At 45.3% G+C, this 24,951-nt stretch overlaps 1 protein-coding gene across 1 annotated transcript in view; it reads left to right on the forward strand.

Annotated features, from left to right (window-relative positions):
* The window catches only part of col16a1 (collagen, type XVI, alpha 1), a 414,952-nt gene that overhangs the window by 72,423 nt on the left and 317,578 nt on the right, over positions 1 to 24,951 (forward strand). Inside the window, exons 11-14 of the mRNA XM_063033604.1 lie at positions 2,122 to 2,157; positions 5,185 to 5,211; positions 18,214 to 18,231; positions 19,186 to 19,221. Coding sequence (XP_062889674.1) covers positions 2,122 to 2,157; positions 5,185 to 5,211; positions 18,214 to 18,231; positions 19,186 to 19,221 — 117 coding nt within the window. The remainder of the gene's footprint in view (positions 1 to 2,121; positions 2,158 to 5,184; positions 5,212 to 18,213; positions 18,232 to 19,185; positions 19,222 to 24,951) is intronic.

The following is a 24,951-nucleotide window of genomic DNA, read 5'->3' on the forward strand; positions in this document are numbered from 1 at the left end:
AAAAGTGAGAATTTCACCACGTAACTGACAGGAGATGTCCCTTTTCTAGGACTGGTCACCACACACCCGAGACCTTGCAGGGGTTTACCAAAGTGGGTGCCAAAAATCCACGTTTGGTTTATGAAATGTCAGTCACCTCTGAAATGCACAGCACTATTGACTACCCACTCCCTTTTGGGTCCAATCGAAGCTTGCACTCTTCACTCTCACTAACGACTCTGCTGTCCAAACACAACAACTCTCCACCAAAGTATCTCCCTGGAGCAATCTGTGCTGCTCCTTTTATACTCCTGGGGTAGGTTCTTGCGTGACACTCACAGAAACAAAGTCACAGATTCCCAGTACATCATGTACCGTCCCAGGAATTGAAACTGGGGTTCATAACATAGCTCACATCTGTCTGGAAGCGTGTCCTCTGGCGATTACAGAGTAGTAGCAGACAAATACGGGACAAGGGTGGTCCCGTATAGGACAAACCAATTTAGCCCAATATACGGGATGCCCCGGCTAATGCAGGACAGTTGGCAACCCTAGGCACTTCTCCTGAACCTACTGATGATGCAAAGATTATTGCCAAAGGCTCAGCAATCTCCTCTTTCACTTCCCACAGTAGCCTCGGGTATACCTCGTCAAGACCCAGCGACTTATCTAACTTAATGCTTTTCAAAAGCATGTCCTCTTTCTTAATGTCTATATGCTCAGGCGTTTCAGTCTGCTGTAAATCATCCCTGCAATTACTAAGGTCCTTTTCCCTGATGAATACTGAAGCAAAGTATTCATTAAGTAGCTCTGCTACCTCCTCTGACTGCATGCACGTTTCCACTGTCACACTTGATTGGTCCTGTTCTCACACGGCTCATTCTCTTGCTCTTCAGATACTTGTAGAATGTCTTCGGGGTTTTCCTTAATCCTTCTCATGGCCCCTTCGGTCTCTTCTAATTTCATTCCTAAGCTCCTTCTTGGCAACCTTTGAATTTTCTAGAATCTTTTAGTACCTAGTTTCTTGAACCTTTCGTAAGCATTTCTTCTTAACTAGATTTCCTACATTCTTTGTACACCATGGTTCTTTAACCCTACCATCCTTTCCCTACCACAATAGAACATACCTATGCAAAACTCCTTGCAAATGTTCCCTGAATATTTGTCACATTTCTACCGTGGATTTCCCTGAGAACATCTGCTCCCAATTTATGCTCCCAAGTTCCTGCTAATAGCATCAAATTTCCCCGTACTCCCATTAAATGTTTTCCGAAATTGTCTGCTCCTATCCCTCTCCAGCGCTATAGTAAAGGAGATAGAGTTGTGATCACTATCTCCAAAATGGTCTCCCACCAAGAGATCTGACACCTGACCTGGTTCATTTCCCAATACCAGATCAAGTACAGCCTCTCCTCTGGTAGGCGTATCTATATATTGTATTAAGAAACCTTCCTGAACACACCTAACAAACTCTACCCCATCTAAGGTGATACCAGTCAATATTAGGGAAGTTAAACAACAACCCTATTATTCTTGCACAGTTCCAGAATCTGCCTCCCTATCTGCTCCTCAATGTCCCTGTTACTATTGTGGGATCTACAGAAAACACAAAGTAGAGTTATTGCCCCTTTCCTGTTTCTGACTTCCACCCACTCTGACACAGTAGATAATCCCTCCATGACTTCCTCCTTTTCTGATCAGCAGTGCCACACTCCCACCTCTTTTGCCTCCCTCCCTGTCCTTTTTGAAACACCTAGAGCCCAGTGCACTCAACAGCTGTTCCTGCCCCTGAGATGTCTCTGTAATGGCCACAATGTCATAATTCTATGTATTGATCCACACTCTGTAAATTCATCTGCCTTGTTTATAATACTCCTTGCATTAAAATAGACTTGTCTCAGACCATCAAGCTGAGTGCATCTTTGCTCTATCTCTGCCTATACTCCTCACAAACTCCCTACAAGTTGTTTCATCTCTTGCCTCTCTCGATGACCTGGTGACTTATCCATCTTAATGTTCTTTTGAAGACCTAACATTACCTTCTTCTCTATCTCAACCAAACTGATCTTGTTATCACCCACATGCTTCTTGGTAAATACTGATGCAGTGTACATATTTACATTGACTCTCTTTCTTTTGCAGTGTAAGTCATGCATCCCAGAGGCACCTGGAAAAAACGTGAGTACTGTGTGAATCCACTCTGATGGTTTAGTAGTATAACAGCTGTAACTGGCAGTGGTTTTCCTGACATCGAAAGGGCACTGGATTCTCTGTGTGGGGGAGTTAGGAGCAGGTTACAGTGAGGACAGGAATGGATGGAACTGCGGCAGGAGTGGGTGGTGGTGGAGCCAATGATATCTGGTTTTGCAAGTTACCTTTATGCTGTGATCTTCTCCTCTTCTGGGATTATGTCTGTGTTTGTGTGTCTTTGGAGGGGGAGATTACAGTCTTGGCAAAGTGGGTGATTTCTGGAAAAGATGTGGGCCCCACCTCCCCAGGGAAGTGAGTGTTTTGTAGATATTAGTAATTGTCTTTTAATTTGATATTGTCAACAGTCCTGTAAATCCCTGATACTTGTATTTTGTGTATCTAGTAAGTGAATAAAATTTTGTAGTTTTATAAAAAGAAACTGTAATAAATCACCACACTGCTTGGTGTACTGTAGGTCCTTCTAGACCAGTCCAGTTCCAGTCTCTGCTCCATTTTTGCAGTGTCTCTGAACCGGAAATGGCACGCGATTCTTGGCAGCCTCCCCCTTTAACTAATCAGGTCCAAAGACTGAGCCAGTGAGGTCACTGTGTTAGCATCAGCCAGGGATGAGTGGACTTCTGGACCTCTGTGACCTAGCTTGGTTATCTAGTGGGACTAGATGGGACATCTAGTGGGACATTCACCCTGTCTGCCCAGGGTGAATGTCTGGGTTGGAATTCCACAATGTCTGCCCAGGGTGAATGTCTGGGTGTGGAATTCCCCAACAGGTCTGCCCAGGGTCAATGTCTGGTGTGGAATTCCTCAACAGGTCTGCCCAGGGTGAATGTCTGGGTATAGAATTCCACAATGTCTGCCCAGGGTGAATGTCTGGGTGTGGAATTCTCCAACAGGTCTGCCCAGGGTGAATGTGTTAGTGTGAAGTTCCCCAACAGGTCTGCCCAGGGTCAATGTCTGGGTTGGAATTCCTCAACAGCTCTGCCCAGGGTGAATGTCCAGGTTCAAATTCCTCAATGTCTGTCCAGGGTGAATGTCTGGGTTGGAATTCCACAATGTCTGCCCAGGGTGAATGTCTGGGTGTGGAATTCCCCAACAAGTCTGCCCAGGGTGAATGTCTGGTGTGGAATTCCACAATGTCTGCCCAGGGTGAATGTCTGGGTGTGGAATTCCACAATGTCTGCCCAAGGTGAATGTCTTGGTGTGGAATTCCCCAACAGGTCTGCCCAGGGTCAATGTCTGGGTTGGAATTCCTCAACAGGTCTGCCCAGGGTCAATGTCTGGGTTGGAATTCCCCAACAGGTCTGCCCAGGGTGAATGTCTGGGTATAGAATTCCACAATAGCTTTCACAGAGTTAAATAGAATTCCACAGGGTTCTTATCTGATGTTGTATTGGTGTTGAACACCACCACTCATCCTGAGTGAGGAGTTTGCCTGGGACTGCAGTGTCTGTGTCAGCTGTGACCTAACACCTTAGATCCTCATCTGGCCGTGTTCTCTCGTGATTTAAGTTCCAGATGGTGAGAAGAATCCACTAATGTGGTGTTCAGCATCTGCAGTGAGCCTTTCAGAAATGGAAGAGATGCAACATGGTGCCCTCCATTTCAACCTCCCTCAGTGGCCGTAGTGAATCATGTGGAGATCCCATTTTTAATTATTGATCAAACCAGGCATGGCTTCACTACACTGAAACTGTTTACTGCAATTGGATCATTATTGTCAAATGTACCAAGATACAATGAAAAGCTTTGTTTGTACAGATCTGTTCATTACACAATGCATTGAGGTAGAACAAGATTCAGCAACAATGGAATGCAGAATAAAGTGCTGCAGCTATGGAGAAAGTGCAGTGCAGACAGATAGAAAAGTGCAAGCTGACAACAAGGTAGCTTGTAAGGTCAAGAGCTGATCTTATCATATCCATTTAATAGCATTGTAACAGTGGGATAGAAACTGTCCTTGAGACTGGCAGTGCCTGTTTTCAGGCTCTTGTAGTTGGGAGAGGGGGGAAGAGGGAATGTCTGGGATGGCTGGGGTCAGCTGGAAGTGTACACAAAATCCATGGAGAAGAGGCTGGCTTCTGTTTGCAGCCTGGCTTCCCCTGGGAGGGGTTGTGGTGGGGCTGGGTGGGAATGGGTACCTCTGGTTGAATACAGGGCTCTTCATCGTATGGAGAGAACAAACCCTTTGAACACCTTATGAGTTTGAGGAAAGGTTCTAATGAAATGCCAGCTGTTATATACAGCAGGGGGTGGGGGAGGTTTGTGACTAAAGAAAAAGATGGATGGAGTCGCTTAGCACTTCAGTGCAAGGGTATTTATTAGGTGCGTCAAAAAAAACATACAAAAATTAGCAAAAATAATTAAAAGGAAACTGCTAATATTTGCAGGAAGATATCTACCAGAAAAAGCAAAATAGCTCCATATTTACACTTTTGTCCAGTGTGAACTGCTGGCAGTCCTGATCTCTCTCTCCTACTGAGAGTGATGAGTCCTGTTTATCAGGCACCAGGACTTTAATTCCCCACACAGTTAACTTAACGCTACACATGAATTAGAATATGATGCACCCCACAGTGTAGTTACAATCATATTACAAAACAAACAGAAGTATCTACTTTAAATATAGTATACAAAAAAAATACATGTTTACACATCCCCCATCATGAAAGAAATAGAATATTCCACAGTGTACGGCGAGAAAGGCAACATAAAGCCAACTCGGTTTAGGACCCATTATGGGAATATACTGGAGAATTCAGCAGACTAACAAGACTAAAAGTGTGTGTGTCTGTGTGTATGTGTGTGGGTTTGTGTGTGTGGGTGTGTGTGTATCTTATGTGTGTGTGTGGGTGTGTCTGTTTGTCTGTGTGTGTGTGTCTGTGTAAGGGTCTGTGTGAAGTGTGTTTACCATGGAAGGCAGCACAGGGTAAGGTGTGCTATTTTACTCTGAAATCAAATTAATTCTGTCTCTCTTTATCAATTATCAATTTACTGCAGGATGCCGGTGAACTGAGCCGACAGAAGGTAATTCACTGAGCGGTAATCCAGCTACTCACAGGGGTAAAACAGTCATCTATTGTAACACCCCAGCATGAACAGGGATGACAGAAGATCTCAGAGTAGAGCGTAGTGAGTGTTTGAGGGCGATTATTCAAGCGATGATTAATTACTGACTGTTACTGGGTCTTGTGGTGAGCACCCGACAGCTTGTATCTTGTCGCACATACTTGTCTGCAGAAATCTGCCAAAGCTTGTTATTTGATGGTGGCCCCAGTAGATCTACGCATTTAAGGGAGTGGGACAGATGACGTTCTATTCAACTTGCCAGTTGAACGCTGAGTTGCTCTTCTATCACCGGCCCCAGGAGCTGTAGATGAGGATGATCTGGCTCTGACCTGTAGTTTCATGGTCTGTGTTCTGCCATGTTGTGTGGAGCCCACAGAGTTTTCACTGAGTCCATCCCACCTCCTCTTTCTTTTGCCCTTCACCTTCACCCAGCAACATCCAGATTCCTGAATAATTATGCCTTTTTATCTTTAAGCCTTAATTCCACATTTAATCAAAACAATACTGTTTGCTGGGCAACCATGGGCTGGTTCTTTGTTCCAGTTGTGACACAGGCCTGAGGCCCACAGTCTGTGTCACAAGTGTGGAACAAGGGCGGACCCAAATGCAGGTCACAAACACGTTTTGTAGGGTTAACTAAATTGAGATTATTACTAGTTAACAAGGAGATCAAAGTAGAAGCGGGAATAAGCGTAAAGGGCTAGGACTCGGAACACGGACCTCGGAGCCAAGACTTAATATTTGAAACCTCAGAGCCAGGACTTGATACTTGGAACCCCGGAGCCAGGACTTGATACTTGGAACCCCAGAGCCAGGACTTGATACTTGAACCTCGGAGCTTGGACTTGGAACTCAAACACAGGACATAAAACATCGAGCCGGGACTCCTCCTTTGACACAGGATATGGAGCCGGGACTCTTCCTATTCATTGGACGGACTCAGACACAGGACATAAAACACTGAGCTGGGAATCCTCCTTAGACACAGGACGGAGTCGGGACTCTTCTTGACACAGGGTCAGGACCCTTCTAGGGTACAGGGCCGGGACCCCTTTTAAACGCAGGACATGGTCCACACAACGATGGACAGTACTATAACTGGACACATGTATGCTCCAAGCAGCGGTGAGGTCTTGACTCACCCCGGTGGGTTAACTTTGACGGACCTGCTCTGGCAAGGGAAGGCGGCTTTCTCTGGGAGGAGACTTGGCTTGCTCTGGCAAGAAACTTAGTTGACAATGGCAAGATGACATTGGCTCGCACTAGATTCGGTAACTTGGTTAACGCTCCATAACGCTCTCGCGCTGAATGGCTGAAGCCGGAGACTTATAAACTGCTAGTTCAGTCGATAGTAAATTGTCTTTAAACACCAAGCCCAAAGGACATGGGAAAACAGGGAATTAAAGGGAAACAGTCCGGATTGTAACACAAACAAAGTAAATTTAAGGGGAACCTGATCCAGACCATGACAGTCTGGCCTCATTGTCAATCTGAGTCCCTTCAGCTACTGGAATAGGAACCATGGAATAGAATCTCAAGTCATGCACAGTGTCGCATTCCTTCACACACTTTCCTGTTGCAACAGATGTGCTGAAGACTGAGCAACAATGGGTGAGTTACTAGCCTGGACATCAGAAGCTCTGGTAGGTCAGCCGTTACTCTGTGTGGTACTCAGAAGAGAGTGTGGCTGACTGCCTGCCCAATGTCTGTATTCCTTCACACTGTGAGCTCCTGATGAGTGTCAGGAGAGGCCAGGCTAGGGGAGGGGATGGGGGTGGGCGTGGGAAGGAGGCACAAGCCCAGCCTCACTAAAATAAACAGATCAGTGACATTCTGAGGTTGGATTAAAGCCAGGAGAGTGAAAACTAACCAGAGACAACAACATACCAGGAATTAATCTCAGAGCCAATAACCCAGATATTGGAACATTTTGTGCACTTGTTCTGAACAGTGTGGAAAATGGTTTGGCAGGTCTGTCTGACAATCAATAACACTCAGTGTAGACAGGACTGTCTGACCATCAATAACACTCAGTGTAAACAAGTCTGTCTGAACATCAGTAATACTTAGTGTAAACAGGTCTGTCTGCCATCAGTAATACTCAGTGTAATCAGGACTGTCTGACCATCAATAATACTCAGTGTAAACAGGTCTGTCTGACCATCAGTAATACTCAGTGTAAACAGGACTGTCTGAACATCAATAATACTCAGTGTAAACAGGACTGTCTGACCATCAGTAATACTCAGTGTAAACAGGACTGTCTGACCATCAATAATACTCAGTGTAAACAGAACTGTCTGACCATCAGTAATACTCAGTGTAAACAGGTCTGTCTGACCATCAGTAATACTCAGTGTAAACAGGTCTGTCTGACCATCAGTAATACTCAGTGTAAACAGGACTGTCTGAACATCAATAATACTCAGTGTAAACAGGTCTGTCTGACCATCAGTAATACTCAGTGTAAACAGGACTGTCTGAACATCAGTAATACTCAGTGTAAACAGGACTGTCTGAACATCAATAATACTCAGTGTAAACAGGACTGTCTGAACATCAATAATACTCAGTGTAAACAGGACTGTCTGACCATCAGTAATACTCAGTGTAAACAGGTCTGTCTGACCATCAGTAATACTCAGTGTAAACAGGACTGTCTGAACATCAATAATACTCAGTGTAAACAGGACTGTCTGAACATCAGTAATACTCAGTGTAGACAGGTCTGTCTGACCATCAGTAATACTCCGTGTAAACAGGACTGTCTGAACATCAGTAATACTCAGTGTAAACAGGACTGTCTGAACATCAATAATACTCAGTGTAAACAGGACTGTCTGAACATCAATAATACTCAGTGTAGACAGGACTGTCTGAACATCAGTAATACTCAGTGTAAACAGAACTGTCTGAACATCAGTAATACTCAGTGTAGACAGGTCTGACCATCAGTAATACTCAGTGTAAACAGGACTGTCTGAACATCAGTAATACTCAGTGTAGACAGGTCTGACCATCAATAATACTCAGTGCAAACAGGTCTGTCTGACCTTCGGTAATACTCAGTGTAGACAGGTCTGACCATCAGTAATGTCAGTGTAGACAGGTCTGACCATCAGTAATACTCAGTGCAAACAGGTCTGTCTGACCTTCGGTAATACTCAGTGTAGACAGGTCTGTCTGACCATCAGTAATACTCAGTGTAAACAGGACTGTCTGAACATAAATAATACTCAGTGTAAACAGGACTGTCTGACCATCAGTAATACTCAGTGTAAACAGGACTGTCTGACCATCAATAATACTCAGTGTAAACAGAACTGTCTGACCATCAGTAATACTCAGTGTAAACAGGACTGTCTGAACATCAATAATACTCAGTGTAAACAGGACTGTCTGAACATCAGTAATACTCAGTGTAGACAGGTCTGTCTGACCATCAGTAATACTCAGTGTAAACAGGACTGTCTGAACATCAGTAATACTCAGTGTAAACAGGACTGTCTGACCATCAGTAATACTCAGTGTAAACAGGTCTGTCTGACCATCAGTAATACTCAGTGTAGACAGGACTGTCTGACCATCAGTAATACTCAGTGTAAACAGGACTGTCTGAACATCAGTAATACTCAGTGTAGACAGGTCTGACCATCAGTAATACTCAATGCAAACAGGTCTGTCTGACCTTCGGTAATACTCAGTGTAGACAGGTCTGACCATCAGTAATGTCAGTGTAGACAGGTCTGACCATCAGTAATACTCAGTGCAAACAGGTCTGTCTGACCTTCGGTAATACTCAGTGTAGACAGGTCTGACCATCAGTAATGTCAGTGTAAACAGGTCTGACCATCAGTAATATTCAGTGTAAACAGGTCTGTCATACCATCAGTAATACTCCGTGTAGACAGGTCTGAACATCAGTAATACTCAGTGTAAACATAGAACCATAGAAAACCTACAGTACAATACAGGCCCATTGGCCCACAATGCTGTGTCAAAACATGTACTTACTTAGAAATTACCGAAGTTACCCATAGCCCTCTATTTTTCTAAGCTCCGTGTACCTATCCAGGAGTCTCTTAAAAGACCCTATCATATCCGCCTCCACCACCACCGCCGGCAGCCCATTCCATGCGCTCACCCCTCTCTGTGTAAAAAAACTTGGCCCTGACATCTCCTCTGTACCTACTTTCAAGCACCTTAAAACTGTACCCTCTCATGTTAGCTATTTCAGCCCTGGGAAAAAGCCCCTGACTATCCACACAATCAAGGCCTCTCATCATCTTATACACCTCTATCAGGTCACCTCTCATCCTCCGTCGCTCCAAGGAGAAAAGGCCGAGTTCACTCAACCTATTCTCATAAGGCGTGCTCCCCAATCTATGCAACATCCTTGTAAATCTCCTCTGCACCCTTTCTATAGTTTCCACATCCTTCCTGTAGTGAGGTGACCAGTACTGAGCACAGTACTCCAAGTGGGGCCTGACCAAGGTCCTATATAGCTGTAACATTTCCTCTCGGCTCTGAAACTCAATTCCACGATTGATGAAGGCCAATGCACCGTATGTCTTCTTAGCCACAGAGTCAACCTGCGCAGCAGCTTTGAGTGTCCTATGGACCTCAAGATCCCTCTGATCCCCCACACTGCCAAGAGTCTTATCACTAATATTCTGCCATCATATTTGACCTACCAAAATGAAGCACCTCACACTTATCTGGGTTGAACTCCATCTGCCACTTCTCAGCCCAGTTTTGCATCCTATCGATGACCCACTGTAATCTCTGACAGCCCTCCACACTATCCAAAACATCCGCAACCTTTGTGTCATCAGCAAATTTACTAACCCATCCCGCCACTTCCTCATCCAGGTCATTTATAAAAATCACGAAGAGCTGGGGTCCCAGAACAGATCCCTGAGGCACACTACTGGTCACCAAACTCCGTGTAGTATATGACCCGTCTACAACCACTCTTTGCCTTCCGTGGGCAAGCCATTTCTGGATCCACAAAGCGAGGTCCCCTTGGACCCCATGCCTCCTTACTTTCTCAATAAGCCTTGCATGGGGTACCTTGTTAAATGCCTTGCTGAAATCCATATACACTACATCTACAGCTCAGTGTGTTCAGTCACAACCTCAAAAAATTCAATCAGGCTCATAAGGCACGACCTGCCTTTCACAGAGCCATGCTGACTATTCCTAATCCATGTCTGACCATCAGCAATCCTCAGTGTAGACAGGTCTGTCTGACCATCAATAATACTTGGTGTAGACATGTCTGACCATCTGTAATCCTCAGTATAGACAGGTCTGACCATCAATAATGTAAGTGCAGACAGGGCTGACTATCAGTAATACTCAGTGTAAACAGGTCTGTCTGACTATCAGTAATACTTGGTGTAGACAGGTCTGACTGGCCATCAGTAATATTCAGTATAGACAGATCTGTCTGACCATCAATAATATTCAGTATGTTTAACAAGGTCCTGCATGGGAGGTTAGTTAGGAAAATTCAGTCGCTAGGTATACATGGAGAGGTGGTAAATTGGATTAGACATTGGCTCGACGGAAGAAGCCAGAGAGTGGTGGTGGAGAATTGCTTCTCTGAGTGGAGGCCTGTGACTAGTGGTGTGCCACAGGGATCAGTGCTGGGTCCATTGTTATTTGTCATCTATTATCAATGATCTGGATGATAATGTGGTAAATTGGATCAGCAAGTTTGCTGATGATACAAAGATTGGAGGTGTAGTAGACAGTGAGGAAGGTTTTCAGAGCCTGCAGAGGGACTTGGAGCAGCTGGAAAAATGGGCTGAAAAATGGCAGATGGAGTTTAATACTGACAAGTGTGAGGTATTGCATGTTGGAAGGACAAACCAACGTAGAACATACAGGGTTAATGGTAAGGCACTGAGGAGTGCAGTGGAACAGAGGGATCTGGGAATACAGATACAAAATTCCCTAAAAGTGGCGTCACAGGTAGATAGGGTCGTAAAGAGAGCTTTTGGTACATTGGCCTTTATTAATCAAAGTATTGAGTATAAGAACTGGAATGTTATGATGAGGTTGTATAAGGCATTGGTGAGGCCGAATCTGGAGTATTGTGTTCAGTTTTGGTCACCAAATTACAGGAAGGATATAAATAAAGTTGAAAGAGTGCAGAGAAGGTTTACAAGGATGTTGCCGGGACTTGAGAAACTCAGTTACAGAGAAAGGTTGAATAGGTTAGGACTTTACTCCCTGGAGCGTAGAAGAATGAGGGGAGATTTGAAAGAGATATATAAAATTATGATGGGTATAGATAGAGTGAATGCAAGCAGGCTTTTTCCACTGAGGCAAGGGGAGAAAAAAACCAGAGGACATGGGTTAAGGGTGAGGGGGGAAAAGTTTAAAGGGAACATTAGTGGGGGCTTCTTCACCCAGAGAGTGGTGGGAGTATGGAATGAGCTGCCAGATGAGGTGGTAAATGTGGGTTCTTTTTTAACATTTAAGAATAAATTGGACAGATACATGGATGGGAGGTGTATGGAGGGATATTGTCCGTGTGCAGGTCAGTGGGACTAGGCAGAAAATGGTTCGGCACAGCCAAGAAGGGCCAAAAGGCTTGTTTCTGTGCTGTAGTTTCTATGGTTTCTTCAGCGGTGTGATTGAGGCACGACTGTACAAGCACGTAGACGTCAGCCAGTTAGAACAGCGAGAAGAGTTTAAAGGAGACAGCGTCATAGAGTGGGTGTTAAGGAGCGGGTGATGGAGTAGAGGGAGAGAGTAGGAGGGCTTTGGCTCAATGGGGCTTCGGCGATAATGTGTCGAGGTGAGGTAGGTTGCCTGTGTAGAATACAGACAGGAAGTATGTATATGAGGCCAGTGTTCTGTACTGAGTGACAGATGTAGGAACTCTGGGAGACTCCCAGCCTCCCAGATGGCACATCTGCGCCAGGTGTATTGAGCTGCAGCTCCTTAGGGACCACGTTAGGGAACTGGAGATGCAGCTCAGTGACCTTCGTCTGGTCAGGGAGAGTGAGGAGGTGATAGAGAGGAGCTATAGGCAGGTGGTCACACCGGGGACCCGGGAGAGAGATAAGTAGTTAACAGGCAGGAGAAGGAAGGGCAGGAGTCAGATGCTAGAGAGCACCCCTGTGGCTGTCACCCCTTGACAATAAGTACTCCTGTTTGAATACTTTTGGGTGGGATGGCCTGCCTAGGGGAAATAACAGTGGTCGTGCCTCTGGCGCAGAGTCTGGCCCTGTGGCTCAGAAGGGTAGGGAAAGGGAGAGGATGGCAGCAGTGATAGGGGACTCAAAGTTAAGGGGTCAGATAGGCGATTCTGTGGATGCAGGAAAGAAACAGGGATGGTAGTTTGCCTCTCAGGTGCCAGGGTCCGGGATGTTTCTGATCGCATCCACGATATCCTAAAGTTGGAAGGAGAACAGCCAGAGGTCGTGGTACATATTGGTACCAATGACATAGGTAGGAAAAAGGAGGAGGTCCTGAAAACAGACTACAGGGAGTTTAGGAAGGAAGTTGAGAAGCAAGACCACGAAGATAGTAATCTTGGGATTATTGCCTGTACCACGTGACAGTGAGTATAGGAGTAGAATGAGGTGGAGGACAAATGCCTGTCTGAGGGATTGGAGCAGGGGGCAAGGATTCAGATTTCTGGATGGTTGGGACCTCTTTTGGGGCAGCAGTGACCTGTACAAAAAGGACAGGTTGCACTTGAATCCCAGGGGGACCAATATCCTGGTGGTGAGGTTTGCTAAGGCTATTGCGGAGGGTTTAAACTAGAATTGCTGGGGGGTGGGAACCGAACTGAAGAGACGGAGGAAGAGGCGCTTGGCTCACAAATAGAGAAAGCTTGGAGACAGTGTGTGAGGGAGGATAGGCAGGTGATAGAGGAGGGAAGTGCTCAGATCGATGGTTTGAGATGTGTCTATTTTAATGCGAGGCATATTATGAACAAAGCGGATGAGCTTAAAGCGTGGATCGGTACTTGGAGCTATGATGTTGTAGCCATTACAGAGACTTGGATGGCTCAGAGGCAGGAATGGTTACTTCAAGTGCCAGGCTTTAGACGTTTCAGAAAGGACAGGGAGGGAGGCAAAAGAGGTGGGGGCGTGGCACTGTTGATCAGAGATAGTGACACGGCTGCAGAAAAGGAGGACATCATGGAGGGATTGTATACGGAGTCTCTGTGGGTGGAAGTTAGGAACAGGAAGGGGTCAATAATTCTACTGGGTGTTTTTTTACAGACCTCCCAATAGTAACAGGGTCATCGAGGAGCAGATAGGGAAACAGATGCCGGAAAGGTGTAATAATAACAGGGTTATTGTGCTGGGAGATTTTAATTTCCCAAATATTGATTGGCATCTCCCTCAAGCAAGGGGTTTAGATGGGGTGGAGTTTGTTAGGTATGTTTAGGAAGGTTTCTTGACACAATATGTAGATAAGCCTACAACAGGAGAGACTGTACTTGATCTGGTATTGGGAAATGAACCTGGTCAGGTGTCAGATCTCTCAGTGGGAGAGCATTTTGGAGATAGTGATCAGAATTCTATCTCCTTTACCATAGCATTGGAGAGGGATATGAACAGAAAAGTTAGGAAAGTATTTAATTGGAGTAAGGGGAATATCAGGCATTCAAGCAGGAAATTAGAAGTATAAATTGGGAATATAGGTTCTCAGGGAAATGTACAGAAGAAATGTGGCAAATTCTCAGGGAATATTTACGTGAAGTTCTGCATAGGTACAGATGAGACAGGGAAAGGATAGTAGGGTATAGGATCCGTGGTGTACAAAGGCTGTTGTAAATCTAGTCAAGAAGAAAAGAAAACCTTACAAAAGGTTCAAAAAACTAGGTAATGATAGAGATCTAGAAGATTATAAGGCTAACAGGAAAGAGTTTAAGAATGAAATTAGGAGAGCCAGAAGGGGCTATGAGAAGGCCTTGGCGGACAGGATTAAGGAAAACCCCAAGGCATCCTACAAGTATGTGAAGAGCAAGAGGATAAGACATGAGAGAATAGGACCAATCAAGTATGACAGTGGAAAAGTGGGTATGGAACCAGAGGAGATAACCGAGGTACTTAATGAATACCTTGCTTCAGTATTCACCTCAGAAAAGGATCTTGGCGATTGTAGGGATGATTTACAGTGGACTGAAAAGCTTGAGTATACAGATATTAAGACAGAGGATGTGCTGGAGCTTTTGGAAAGCACCAAGTTGGATAATTCTCTGGGACCAGATGAGATGTACCCCAGGCTACTGTATGAGGCAAGTGAGGAAATTGCTGAGTCTCTGGCGATGATCTTTGCATCACCAATGGGGACTGGAGAGGTTCCAGAGGATTGGAGGGTTGCGGATGTTGTTCCCTTATTCAAGAAAGGGAGCAGAGATAGCCCAGGAAATTATCGATCAATGAGTTGGTGAGTTGATGGAAAAGATCCTGAGAGGCAGGTCTTATGAACATTTGGAGAGGCATAATATGATTAGGAATAGTCAGCATGGCTTTGTCAAAGGCAGGTCGTGCCTTATGAGCCTGATTGAATTTTTTGAGGATGTGACTAAACACATTGATGAAGGTAGAGCCATAGATGTAGTGTATATGGATGTCAGCAAGGCATTTGATAAGGTACCCCATGCTAGGCCTATTGAGAAAGTAAGGAGGCATGGGATCCAAGGGCACAGTGCTTTGTGGATCCAGAATTGGCTTGCCCACAGAAGGCAAAGAGTGGTTGTAGATGGGACATATTCTGCATGGAGGTTGGTCACCAGTGGTGTGCCTCAGGGATCTGTTCTTGGACCCCTACTTTTCGTGATTTTTATAAATGACCTGGATGAGGAAGTGGAGGGATGGGTTAGTAAATTTGCTGATGACACAAAGGTTGGAGGTGTGGACAGTGTGCAAGGCTGTCAGAGGTTACAGTGGGACATTGATAGGATGCAAAACTGGGCTGAGAAGTGGCAGATGGAGTTCAACTCAGATAAGTGTGAAGTGGTTCATTTTGGTCGGTCAAATATGATGACAGAATATAGTATTAATGGTAAGACTCTTGGCAGTGTGGAGGATCAGAGGGATCTTGAGCTCCAATTCCATAGGACACTCAAAGCTACTGCGGAGGTTGACTCTGGTTAAGAAGGCATACGGTGTATTGGCCTTCATCAACCGTGGGATTGAGTTTAGGAGCCAAGAGGTAATGTTGCAGCTATATAGGATCCTGGTCAGACCCCACTAGGACTACTGTGCTCAGTTCTGGTCGCCTCAGTACAGGAAAGATCTGGAAACCATAGAAAGGGTGCAGAAGAGATTTACAAGGATGTTGCCTGGATTGGGGAGCATGCCTTATGAGAATAGGTTGAGTGAATTCGGCCTTTTCTCCTTGGAGCGACAGGGGATGAGAGGTGACCTGATAGAGGTGTATAAGATGATGAGAGGCATTGATTGTGTGGATAGTCAGAGGCTTTTTCCCAGGGCTGAAATGGCTAGCATGAGAGGGCATAGTTTTAAGGTGCTTGGAAGTAAGTACAGAGGAGATGCCAAGGGTAAGTTTTTTACGCAGAGAGTGGTGAGTGTGTGGAATGGGCTGCCAGTGACGGTGGTGGAGGCGGATATGATAGGGTCTTTTAAGAGACTCCTGGATAGGGACATGGAGCGTAGAAACATAGAGGCCTATGGGTAACCCTAGATAATTTCTCAGGTAAGGACATGTTCAGCAGAGCTTTGTGGGCCAAAGGGCCTGTATAGTGCTGTAGATTTTTTATGTCTCTATAGACCAGTCTGTCTGACCATCGGTGATACTGAGTGTAGACAGGTCTGGCTGTCAGTAATACTCAGTGTCGACATGTCTGACCATCAGTAATACTCAGTGTAGACAGGTCTGACCATCAGTAATACTCAGTGTAGACAGGTCTGACTATCAGTAATACTCAGTGTAGACATGTCTGACCATCAGTAATATTCAGTGTAGGCAGGTCTGATCATTAGTAATACTCGGTGTAGACAGGTCTGACTATCACTAATACTCAGTGTAGACAGGTCTGACCATCAGTAATACTCAGTGTAGATAGGTCTGACCATCAGTAATACTCAGTGTAGACAGGTCTGACCATCAGTAATACTCAGTGTAGACAGGTCTGATCATTAGTAATACTCGGTGTAGACAGGTCTGACTATCACTAATACTCGGTGTAGACAGGTCTGACTATCGGTAATACTCGATGTAGACACATCTGACCATTGGTAATACACAGTGTCGACACGCCTGATCATCAGTAATACTCAGTGTAGACACGTCTGACTATCAGTAATACTCAGTGTAGACTCGTCTGACCATCAGTAATACTCAGTGTATTCACATCTGATCATCAGTAATACTCGGTGTAGACAGGTCTGACCATCAGTAATAATCTGTGTAGGCACGTCTGATCATCAGTGATATTCAGTGTAGACAGGTCTGACCATCAGTAATACTCAGTGTAGACAAGTCTGACTATCAGTAATACTCAGCGTAGACAGGTCTGACTATCAGTAATAGTCGGTGTAGACAGGTTTGACTATCAGTAATACTCGGTGTAGACAGGTATGACTATTGGTAATACTCAGTGTAGACACGTCTGACCATCAGTAATACTCAGTGTAGACAAGTCTGACTATCAGTAATACTCAGCGTAGACAGGTCTGACTATCAGTAATACTCGGTGTAGACAGGTTTGACTATCAGTAATACTGGGTGTAGACAGGTATGACTATCGGTAATACTCAGTGTAGACACGTTTGACTATCAGTAATACTCGGTGTAAACTGGTCTGTCGGACCATAATTAATACTCAGTGTATATAGTTCTGTTTGGCTCTCAGTAATAAGTGTTGATTGGTCTGTCTGGTCATCAGCAATACTAAGTGTAGACAGGTCTGTCTGACCATCAGTAGTACTCTGTATTGGCTCCCTCATTTTTGGTGTTACATCTTTGACGACTGAAACTTAATTGACTGCAAAGCACTATGGTCTTTCCAAAAGAAACAAAAGAAGTTCCTGCATGCTGTAATGTTGGCTGTTGTGGCTTTCCTTTCAGCTACCTTTTGTCCTTGTGTTTAATCATCTTCGCCACACCTCCCTTCCTGATGTGCATGCTTGCCTGGATTAAACTGTACTTGTCATGCCCTGCTCAGTTCTGCAGATACAGATCATGATTTATTCTCAGGCACCCTTCCTCAGTATCAACAGCTTTACTGATTGTTCTCTTGTCAGAACGCTTACTACTCAGTCCACCTCTCTCATCCATGCTGTTGATATACATGGCAAACAACAAAATTGTTCTGGAAAAAAATCTTCCTTCTCCTTTCTGATCCTGGACTGTGTGCTCTTCAGCCCTCCTTCTGAGACCTCAGTCTGTTCACATCAGCTTGGTGTTGTCAAGTGCTCTGAGGACAGTGCAGAGCACTGTACAGTGCCCTGCTGGACTTTACGCAATGTAATTTGGTTGCTTCTGGTTGGGTCTTGGTTGCCCCCTGCCCACCTTCCACCTCCTATCATTCACCTCACACCTTTTCTCTTCACCATCCAATCTTCACCCGACCATGTGGGCACAGTAGCGTAGTGGCTAGCACAATCACATTGTAGCAGCAATGATTATTGTTGGGGTTTCGATAACGAGTTTGTACCTTCCCTCCATGATTGCGTGCATTTCACTCTCTGTTTCATTGTACGTTCCATGTGACAAATAAAGCTAAACTTTGATCTTCGTGGGTAACATGTTCAAAAGCCACTGTTAAAGTTATTCACTTTCCCACCAGCAAGGGGGTAGGCATGAACTAACTCCATAAGTTGCTGCATTGACATTGGTTGAGCCCAGAATCTGCTCTCGGGGACTAGTGAAAGGGTTTGAGACCAGTGACAAGTGAAACATTTGGATGTTTTCAGAGATTTATGTTGACACACTTTCCTTTTATATATTTCTCCCCAGGGTGAAGGCTGCATTGAGGTAAGCATCTACCGTACCAAGTCTCCTGTATTCATGTCCTGAATTCCATTTTGAAAGACCTTAAAACAAAAGGTTCAGTTAACATTAGGCCAAAATATGATCTGAATGGACCAAACACTTTCCACTCACTCCCATGTGCAGAATCCCAAAGGATTATACTTCCTGTTCATTCCAATTTACAGAATTCTGAAGAACCAAGACTATCCGATTAACTTCCATGTAAAAGATCCCCATTAGAAGGGACATACATCAAAGTTGCTGGTGAATGCAGCAGGCCAAGCAGCATCTATAGGAAGAGGCGCAGTCGACGTCTCTAAGGAAGGGGACTTCCTCAGGGGAATGGTTTGCTAGTGTAAAGGGATCCAGGCCCATGCTGAGTGTATGCACACGAGCAATGACTCCTCCTAACCGTGCAGGAGGGGTCCATGGCTGGCAAAAAGAAATTTCTGCTCATGTGCAGGGCAAGCTAGGGCCTCCTTTGGAGATACAAACGTGTGGACGTCTGCCAAAAGATAAACTCTGTTTTTCCTCTTTCGTGTATGAGCTGGGGAGGAGGGAACGTCGACTCAGACCATGAGAGGCCTGCGTCGGGCATTTTCATGCCTTACAAGGCGCAGATTGGAAGTCTGTGTGGGGCACCACTCCTCGCACAGACACTACAGCAATGTGTGATTAAGTGCCTTGCCCAAGGACACAAACACGCTGCCACGGCTGAAGCTCGAACTAGTGACCTTCAAATCACTAGACGAATGCCTTAACCACTTGGCCACATGCCCAACACAAACGAGCTGGAGTATGGTTTATCTTTCCGTCTGTAGAACAGCTCTGGCCCTCCCTCTCCCCATTGACTATTTTCCTCAGGTCACTTACTGTGGCGTAGGGCCTTGTTGTTATTTTGTGCTGAAGACCAGCTGCCAACAAGTTTAATTCTCCCTTTCCTTCCTTTTCTTCCAGTGTCCGAAAGGCCAGAAAGGAGAGAAGGGAGATCCGGTGAGTATTAACCTTTCTAACCATTAACAATATGGAATCTCTGAATCTACAGTCAAAGCGAGTTTATTGCCATCTGCACAAGTACACATATGCACAGGTGCAAAGACAAACTTAATTGCAGCAGGCTTACAGGCACACCACGTCATAAAAAGAAACATTCACAAGCAAAGCATAAATTATGTAGTTTTTGCAGAAAAGAATGCAATTCGAACAAAAAAGTCCATTTTAGTGCAAAGTGATCAAACTGGTCATAGTGTTTCTGATCTGTAGTGAGTAGGGCTGTGTAGGATGGTTCGAGAACCAAATGGTTGAAGGGAATTAGCTGTACCCGAACTTGGTATTGTAGCACTTCTGGCTTCTGTACCTCTTGCCCGATGGCAGCTGTAAGAAGATGGTGGGGATCTTTGATGACAGTTTTTGCCTTCTCGAAGTAGCACCTCCTGTAGATACTGATGATTGTGGTTAGGAATGAGTGTATGATGTATTGGCCAGAGACCTTTTTCTTATTTCATATCAGTGAATTTCAGCATTTGTTACTGTTCATCTTGCCCTTCACATCAATGCCGTTGATCACCTTCCCCCCGACATATCCAGTTCTAGTGCCAGCAGGCAGGGAGCTCATCTGGTTGGTTGTGTGTGCATTGTTGAGTGCTCTAACCTAAAGGAGTCAGGGCTCTAGGTGGGTCAGCCTGACCAGGGCACTGATTTCTGGCAGAGTGAATTTCAAGGATAAAACACTTGACGAAACGTCTATTTCCCGTATAAACTGCCTGATTAAGCTGCATATTTCACAACTTATTGTACTTAGTAATAATAGAACATAAGGATCAAACAGTAGAGCTCATTATGGGCTGTAGGGTAATGTAATTGGTAGAAGTGCACATAATTCACAGCTATCGATATTGAGTTGGGGTTCCCTTTACATGATGACATAATTATGTAAAGTACTTTTACCGTGCTTTGTGTTCAGGATTAAAGTACAATAAATGAGTTGATAAGTTTTTTCTTAAACATAATACGCCTCTGCTGTTTTTATTTGCAAAAACCTACACTGGTGACCCTGATGCTCTAGGATGATTGCAGAGTTATTGAACATGTCGGCTAACACAGTCGCTTTGAAATTGCCAGAATTTTGGGAGCAAAATTTCATCGCTTAGTTGGTACAATTTGAGGCCCAATTCAGCTGCGGAAAATCTCGGCCAACAACACCAAATATTTCTTTGTGGTAGCGTCACTCAGTAACTCTGCGGCTGTGAGAGCGGTGAGTTTCCGAGAACACCTGCCTGAACACAATAACGAAAACTCACCTTTTACAGACTTTTGGACTATTGAAGTCGGAGCACACCAAACAGCTGCCCTCCTCGCCCGGCCTCGGCAATGGTAAGCTTTCAAAGCTAATGGATCACCTGCTCTATCTCCTGAGAAATTACCATCCTTGTTTTATTTTTAAAGAACTCTTCATTCAGCAAATACCTGATTAAGTTTACATAGCCCTCGCTAATGCACCCATGAAGGACTGTAGGGAACTTGCCAAAATGCCTGATGGTCTACACTCAGGAAAGCAACAATGCTTCATTCCTTCTCCTTTCCCCAGTAAGCCTGGTCAGGAAGGCCCCAACATAAGGACACCTGTGGTTGCGAAACAGATGATGTCAGGCCTGTACTTTTACCACATTCACTTTGGTAGGATTGCTAGAAGTACTGACTGCCTTGCAGCTTCGACAGTGCCAGCACATCAAGACATTACAAGTTTTTGAACAATGTGTGTTCCAGCTGCCAGGGTCACCTACTGTTCATTACAGATACCCTTTCAGGGTGGTGTTTCCTGTGTGACATGGTTCCTCAAGTGAGTGTACTGCCAGCATCGCCTATTGTTGAGAAGGCACAGAATGATGAAACTTTGCTGGAAGCCACCAATGGCAGCAGGATCCAGACTTATGGAATGTGATGGGTGACGCTGTACTTCAGTGGGCACCATTACACATGGGACTTCGTCCTGGCTAAAGTGGCTAGACCTCTGCTCAGTACAGATTTCCTGTGCCCAAGGATTATTAGTCGATTTTAAGAACTGCAAGCTTGTTGACATCAAGGATTTTGGACTGTTACCCTGCTCACCCAGTAAGCTGCCCACAACAACTCTGTCAAGCACAAGCACCTCTGCATTTGAGTTCAGTCAACCACTGGGCAAATTCCCAAACCTCACCAAGCCCACATTCTCCACTACAGTCACAAAACACATTTTTCTAACTGGTCTTCACGCGTAGTCTGGACCCAGAAAAGTTGGCAACTGTGAAGGCTGAGTTTGCCAACATGGAAAAACTTGGCATTGTGCACCAGTTGATTAGCCCCTGGGCTTCACCCCTCCACATGGTCCTTACGTCCGATGCAGCCATGTGGTGATTACCAATGCCTGAACGAGGCCACAACTCCTGATCGTTACCCGGTCCCACACATCCAAAACTTTTCAGCACACTTAGCCATTAATTTTTTCCAGTCACTCTAGTTAGGGACTACCATCAGGTCCCCATATGTTCGGAGAACATTCCCAAAACGGCTGTGACAACACCATTTGGCCTCTTTTATTTTCTGCATATGCTGTTTAGACTGATAACTGCAGCATAGACTTTCTAACGGTTGATGGACTCTGTATCAAAAGGCTTGGATTTTCATTTTGTTTGCCTAGAAGTCGTACTTATTGCCAGTGCAGCCAAATTGTAAACATGTATCTCATCTCCACACACTTTTCGAGCACTTCAGCCAACGTGGGTTGATTATTAACCCTGTTGAATGCGAGTTTAGGTTGCAAAGCATTGACTTTTTCAGCCATCGCATCTCCGCAGGTGGTGCAAGACTCTTCCCATCAAAGGTAGCCGTTATTATGGATTTCCCACCGCTTCGCACTAAAGAACTACAGGAGTTTTTAGGCATGGTGAGTTTCTATCACCGCTTCATTCCATAAGCTGCTGAACTTATGCAACCCCTGTATAGTGTGCTTAAAGGCCATATACCTCATCAAGTGCTTGACTGGTCAGCGGACATGACCGGGACATTTGAAGACACCAAACAAGCTTCTCACGCGACCTACTGGCACACCTGCTCCTCAGGATATGCAGAGCCATTACTACTGACACTTCAGGCTATGCTGTGGTTGCTGTGCTTGAACAGTTGGTCAGAGGCATGTGGCAGCCGCTTGCCTTCTTCAGCCAGCAGCTTCATCCCCCTGAAACAAAGTACAACATGTTTGACCGTGAGCTTCTCAGTCTCTATCTGGCTGTCCACCATTTTTGTTTTCTTCCAGAGAGTCACCATTTCACAGTATTCATTGACAACAGACTTCTCGCGCACACGATGGGTAAAATATCAGATCCTTGGTGCCATCTAGCCTACCTATCAGAATTCACAACTGATGTACAGCATATTAGGAGGAAAATTAATGTCGTGGCTGATTGCCTCTCGTGCCCAGCCATTGAGGCCATACACATAGGGGTTGATTATGCTGGCAGCCGGACCCAGAGGTCCAGGCTCACCAAACAGCAGGCACAGGCCTGCGGTTGACTGACATTAAGTTTAAAGAGCCTGCGGTTTCTCTCCTGTACGATATCTCAACTGATCGTCTTCATCCCACCATGTTCGCAGACTGGAGGTCACAGAAACTGGTTGCACTAAAGTTGGCACGGCCATAGAAAGGATGTGCGTGATTGGACTAGCCTGTGTGGAGTGCCAGTGGGCAAAAGTTAATCGTCATGTCCAGGCACCATTGGCACCTTTTGAGGTCCCTATGTTAATGTGGACCTGATTTGTCCTCTTTCCCCGCTCCTGTGGTTTCACGCACCTCCTTACCATGGTGGACCATACCACCAGGTGGCCAGAGACCGTCCCTCTAGCATTGACAATGGCTGCAGACATGGCTCAGGCATTCATCAGCACCCGGGTTGTTCAGTTTGGAATCCCATCTGATATTTCCTCTGAATGAGGTCCCCAATTCATATTAGACCTCTGGGCTGTGATGGCTCAGAATCTCAGCATTAGGCTATGTCATGTCACGGTGTTTCACCACAACCGAGGCGAGTCTGTGGGCTTCCCTGACAGATGATCATCTCCTGTGGGTCCTGCTGGGGCTTACAACTGCTGCAAAAGAGGACCTGCAGTTGTCTGCGGCTGATGTGGTATATGGGCGGCCAATATGAGTGCCAGGTAATTTTATTCTTGACGCCACAACCACCAGGTCGGCCTCTCAAAAGCATTCCACCTTCCTCAGTAAATTCAATTCCTTTTCACTTCTTCCTACCTCCCACCATGGCGTACAGCATCTTGGGTTCCTGTCGACCTACATTCCACCTCCTTTGTCTCGGTCCGCCGACGTCCCCTTATGGCCTGTTCCGTATTTTGGAATGGAGAGAAAAGACTTTTATCATAAATTAGAGGGGTAAACCTGAATGTATTTTGGTGTTGAACCAGCCCACCAAGATTTGGAGGTTTCCACTATCATGCCCCTGCCATAATGACATGACCGTGAGCGTGCCAACACACCCCTAGGCGAGCTAGAACTCTCTGCTGTTCCTCTACCCATGGAACATAGGACCCGAGCCGGGGAGCTCGTCCGAGCTCCAGGCAGGCTCACATTGCTGTTTTTAGTGAATGCTGGGGTGGTGGGGAGGCTGTGTAGGGTAATGTAATTGGTGAAAACGCATATAATTCACAGCCACCAACACTGAGCGGGGGCTCACTTTAAAAGGCTGATCTGATGATGACATAATTGCCTAAAGTACTTTGACTGCGCTTTGTGTACACTGTTTGGAGTTCAATAAATGAGTTGTTATGGATTTTCATCAACATAACACACCTCTAGCACTTTTATTTGCAGAAACCTACAGGTCTTTTGGCATGCAATATTGTGTCCTTCCCTCCTATACAGCCCAGAACACTCCCTTTTTCAGAAATCACTTAAATAACCCTGTTGAATGCCACACCCCAGCAGTGCATTCCAGGCACCCACCACTGCCTGTGTTTAAAAACCTACCCCTGACATCTCAAAGTTCAAAGTAAATTTATTATTAAAGGATATATAGGTCACTATGGTTTTCTAATGATTAACTTCTGAAGATACAAAATGTAACAATAACAGCAACAAAACAAACAGCAAAACAAGTCCCTTTCCTCCCTCTCACCCACCCACACACATGGCCAGTTGTCCAACTCCAGGACAGGCTTCCAAGCTTTCGGGATTTGACTACAACAGCAGTCCCCAACCACAAATCATGTGTTATCGGGCTGCGAGGAAACTATATGAGTCAACTGCACCTTTCCTCATTCCCTGTCACCCACTGTTGAACTTGTACGCATGCGAGGTCATCAGTTGGTCATTAACCTACAACTACTCAATGAGTAAAAAACAAACGTCGCTTGAGAGTTTCTTTGGAAGAGATGGTAGGGGACATAAAAGGCCGAACGATGATGATAATGCAGAGACAGCTGAGGCCAAGACTGCAAAAAAAAAGCTTCCTTCAACAGAAAATACAAGTCATAAATAAAATATGGCTTTATTGCGACCGGTGACTCGCACGCTCCAAGCCCCCTGTGTTGTGATATGTGGAGGCAAGGTGTCTAATGAGGCGATGAAGCCCTCAAAACTGCTTTGGCACCTTGAGTCCAAGCACCCTGCACTTAAAGACAAACCCGTTGAGTTTTCTGAGCGGGAAAAACGCGAGCAAGTGGGACAGAAGCAAGTGC

Source organism: Mobula hypostoma, chromosome 26, assembly GCF_963921235.1.
Source record: "Mobula hypostoma chromosome 26, sMobHyp1.1, whole genome shotgun sequence".
NCBI classification, from domain to species: domain Eukaryota; kingdom Metazoa; phylum Chordata; class Chondrichthyes; order Myliobatiformes; family Myliobatidae; genus Mobula; species Mobula hypostoma.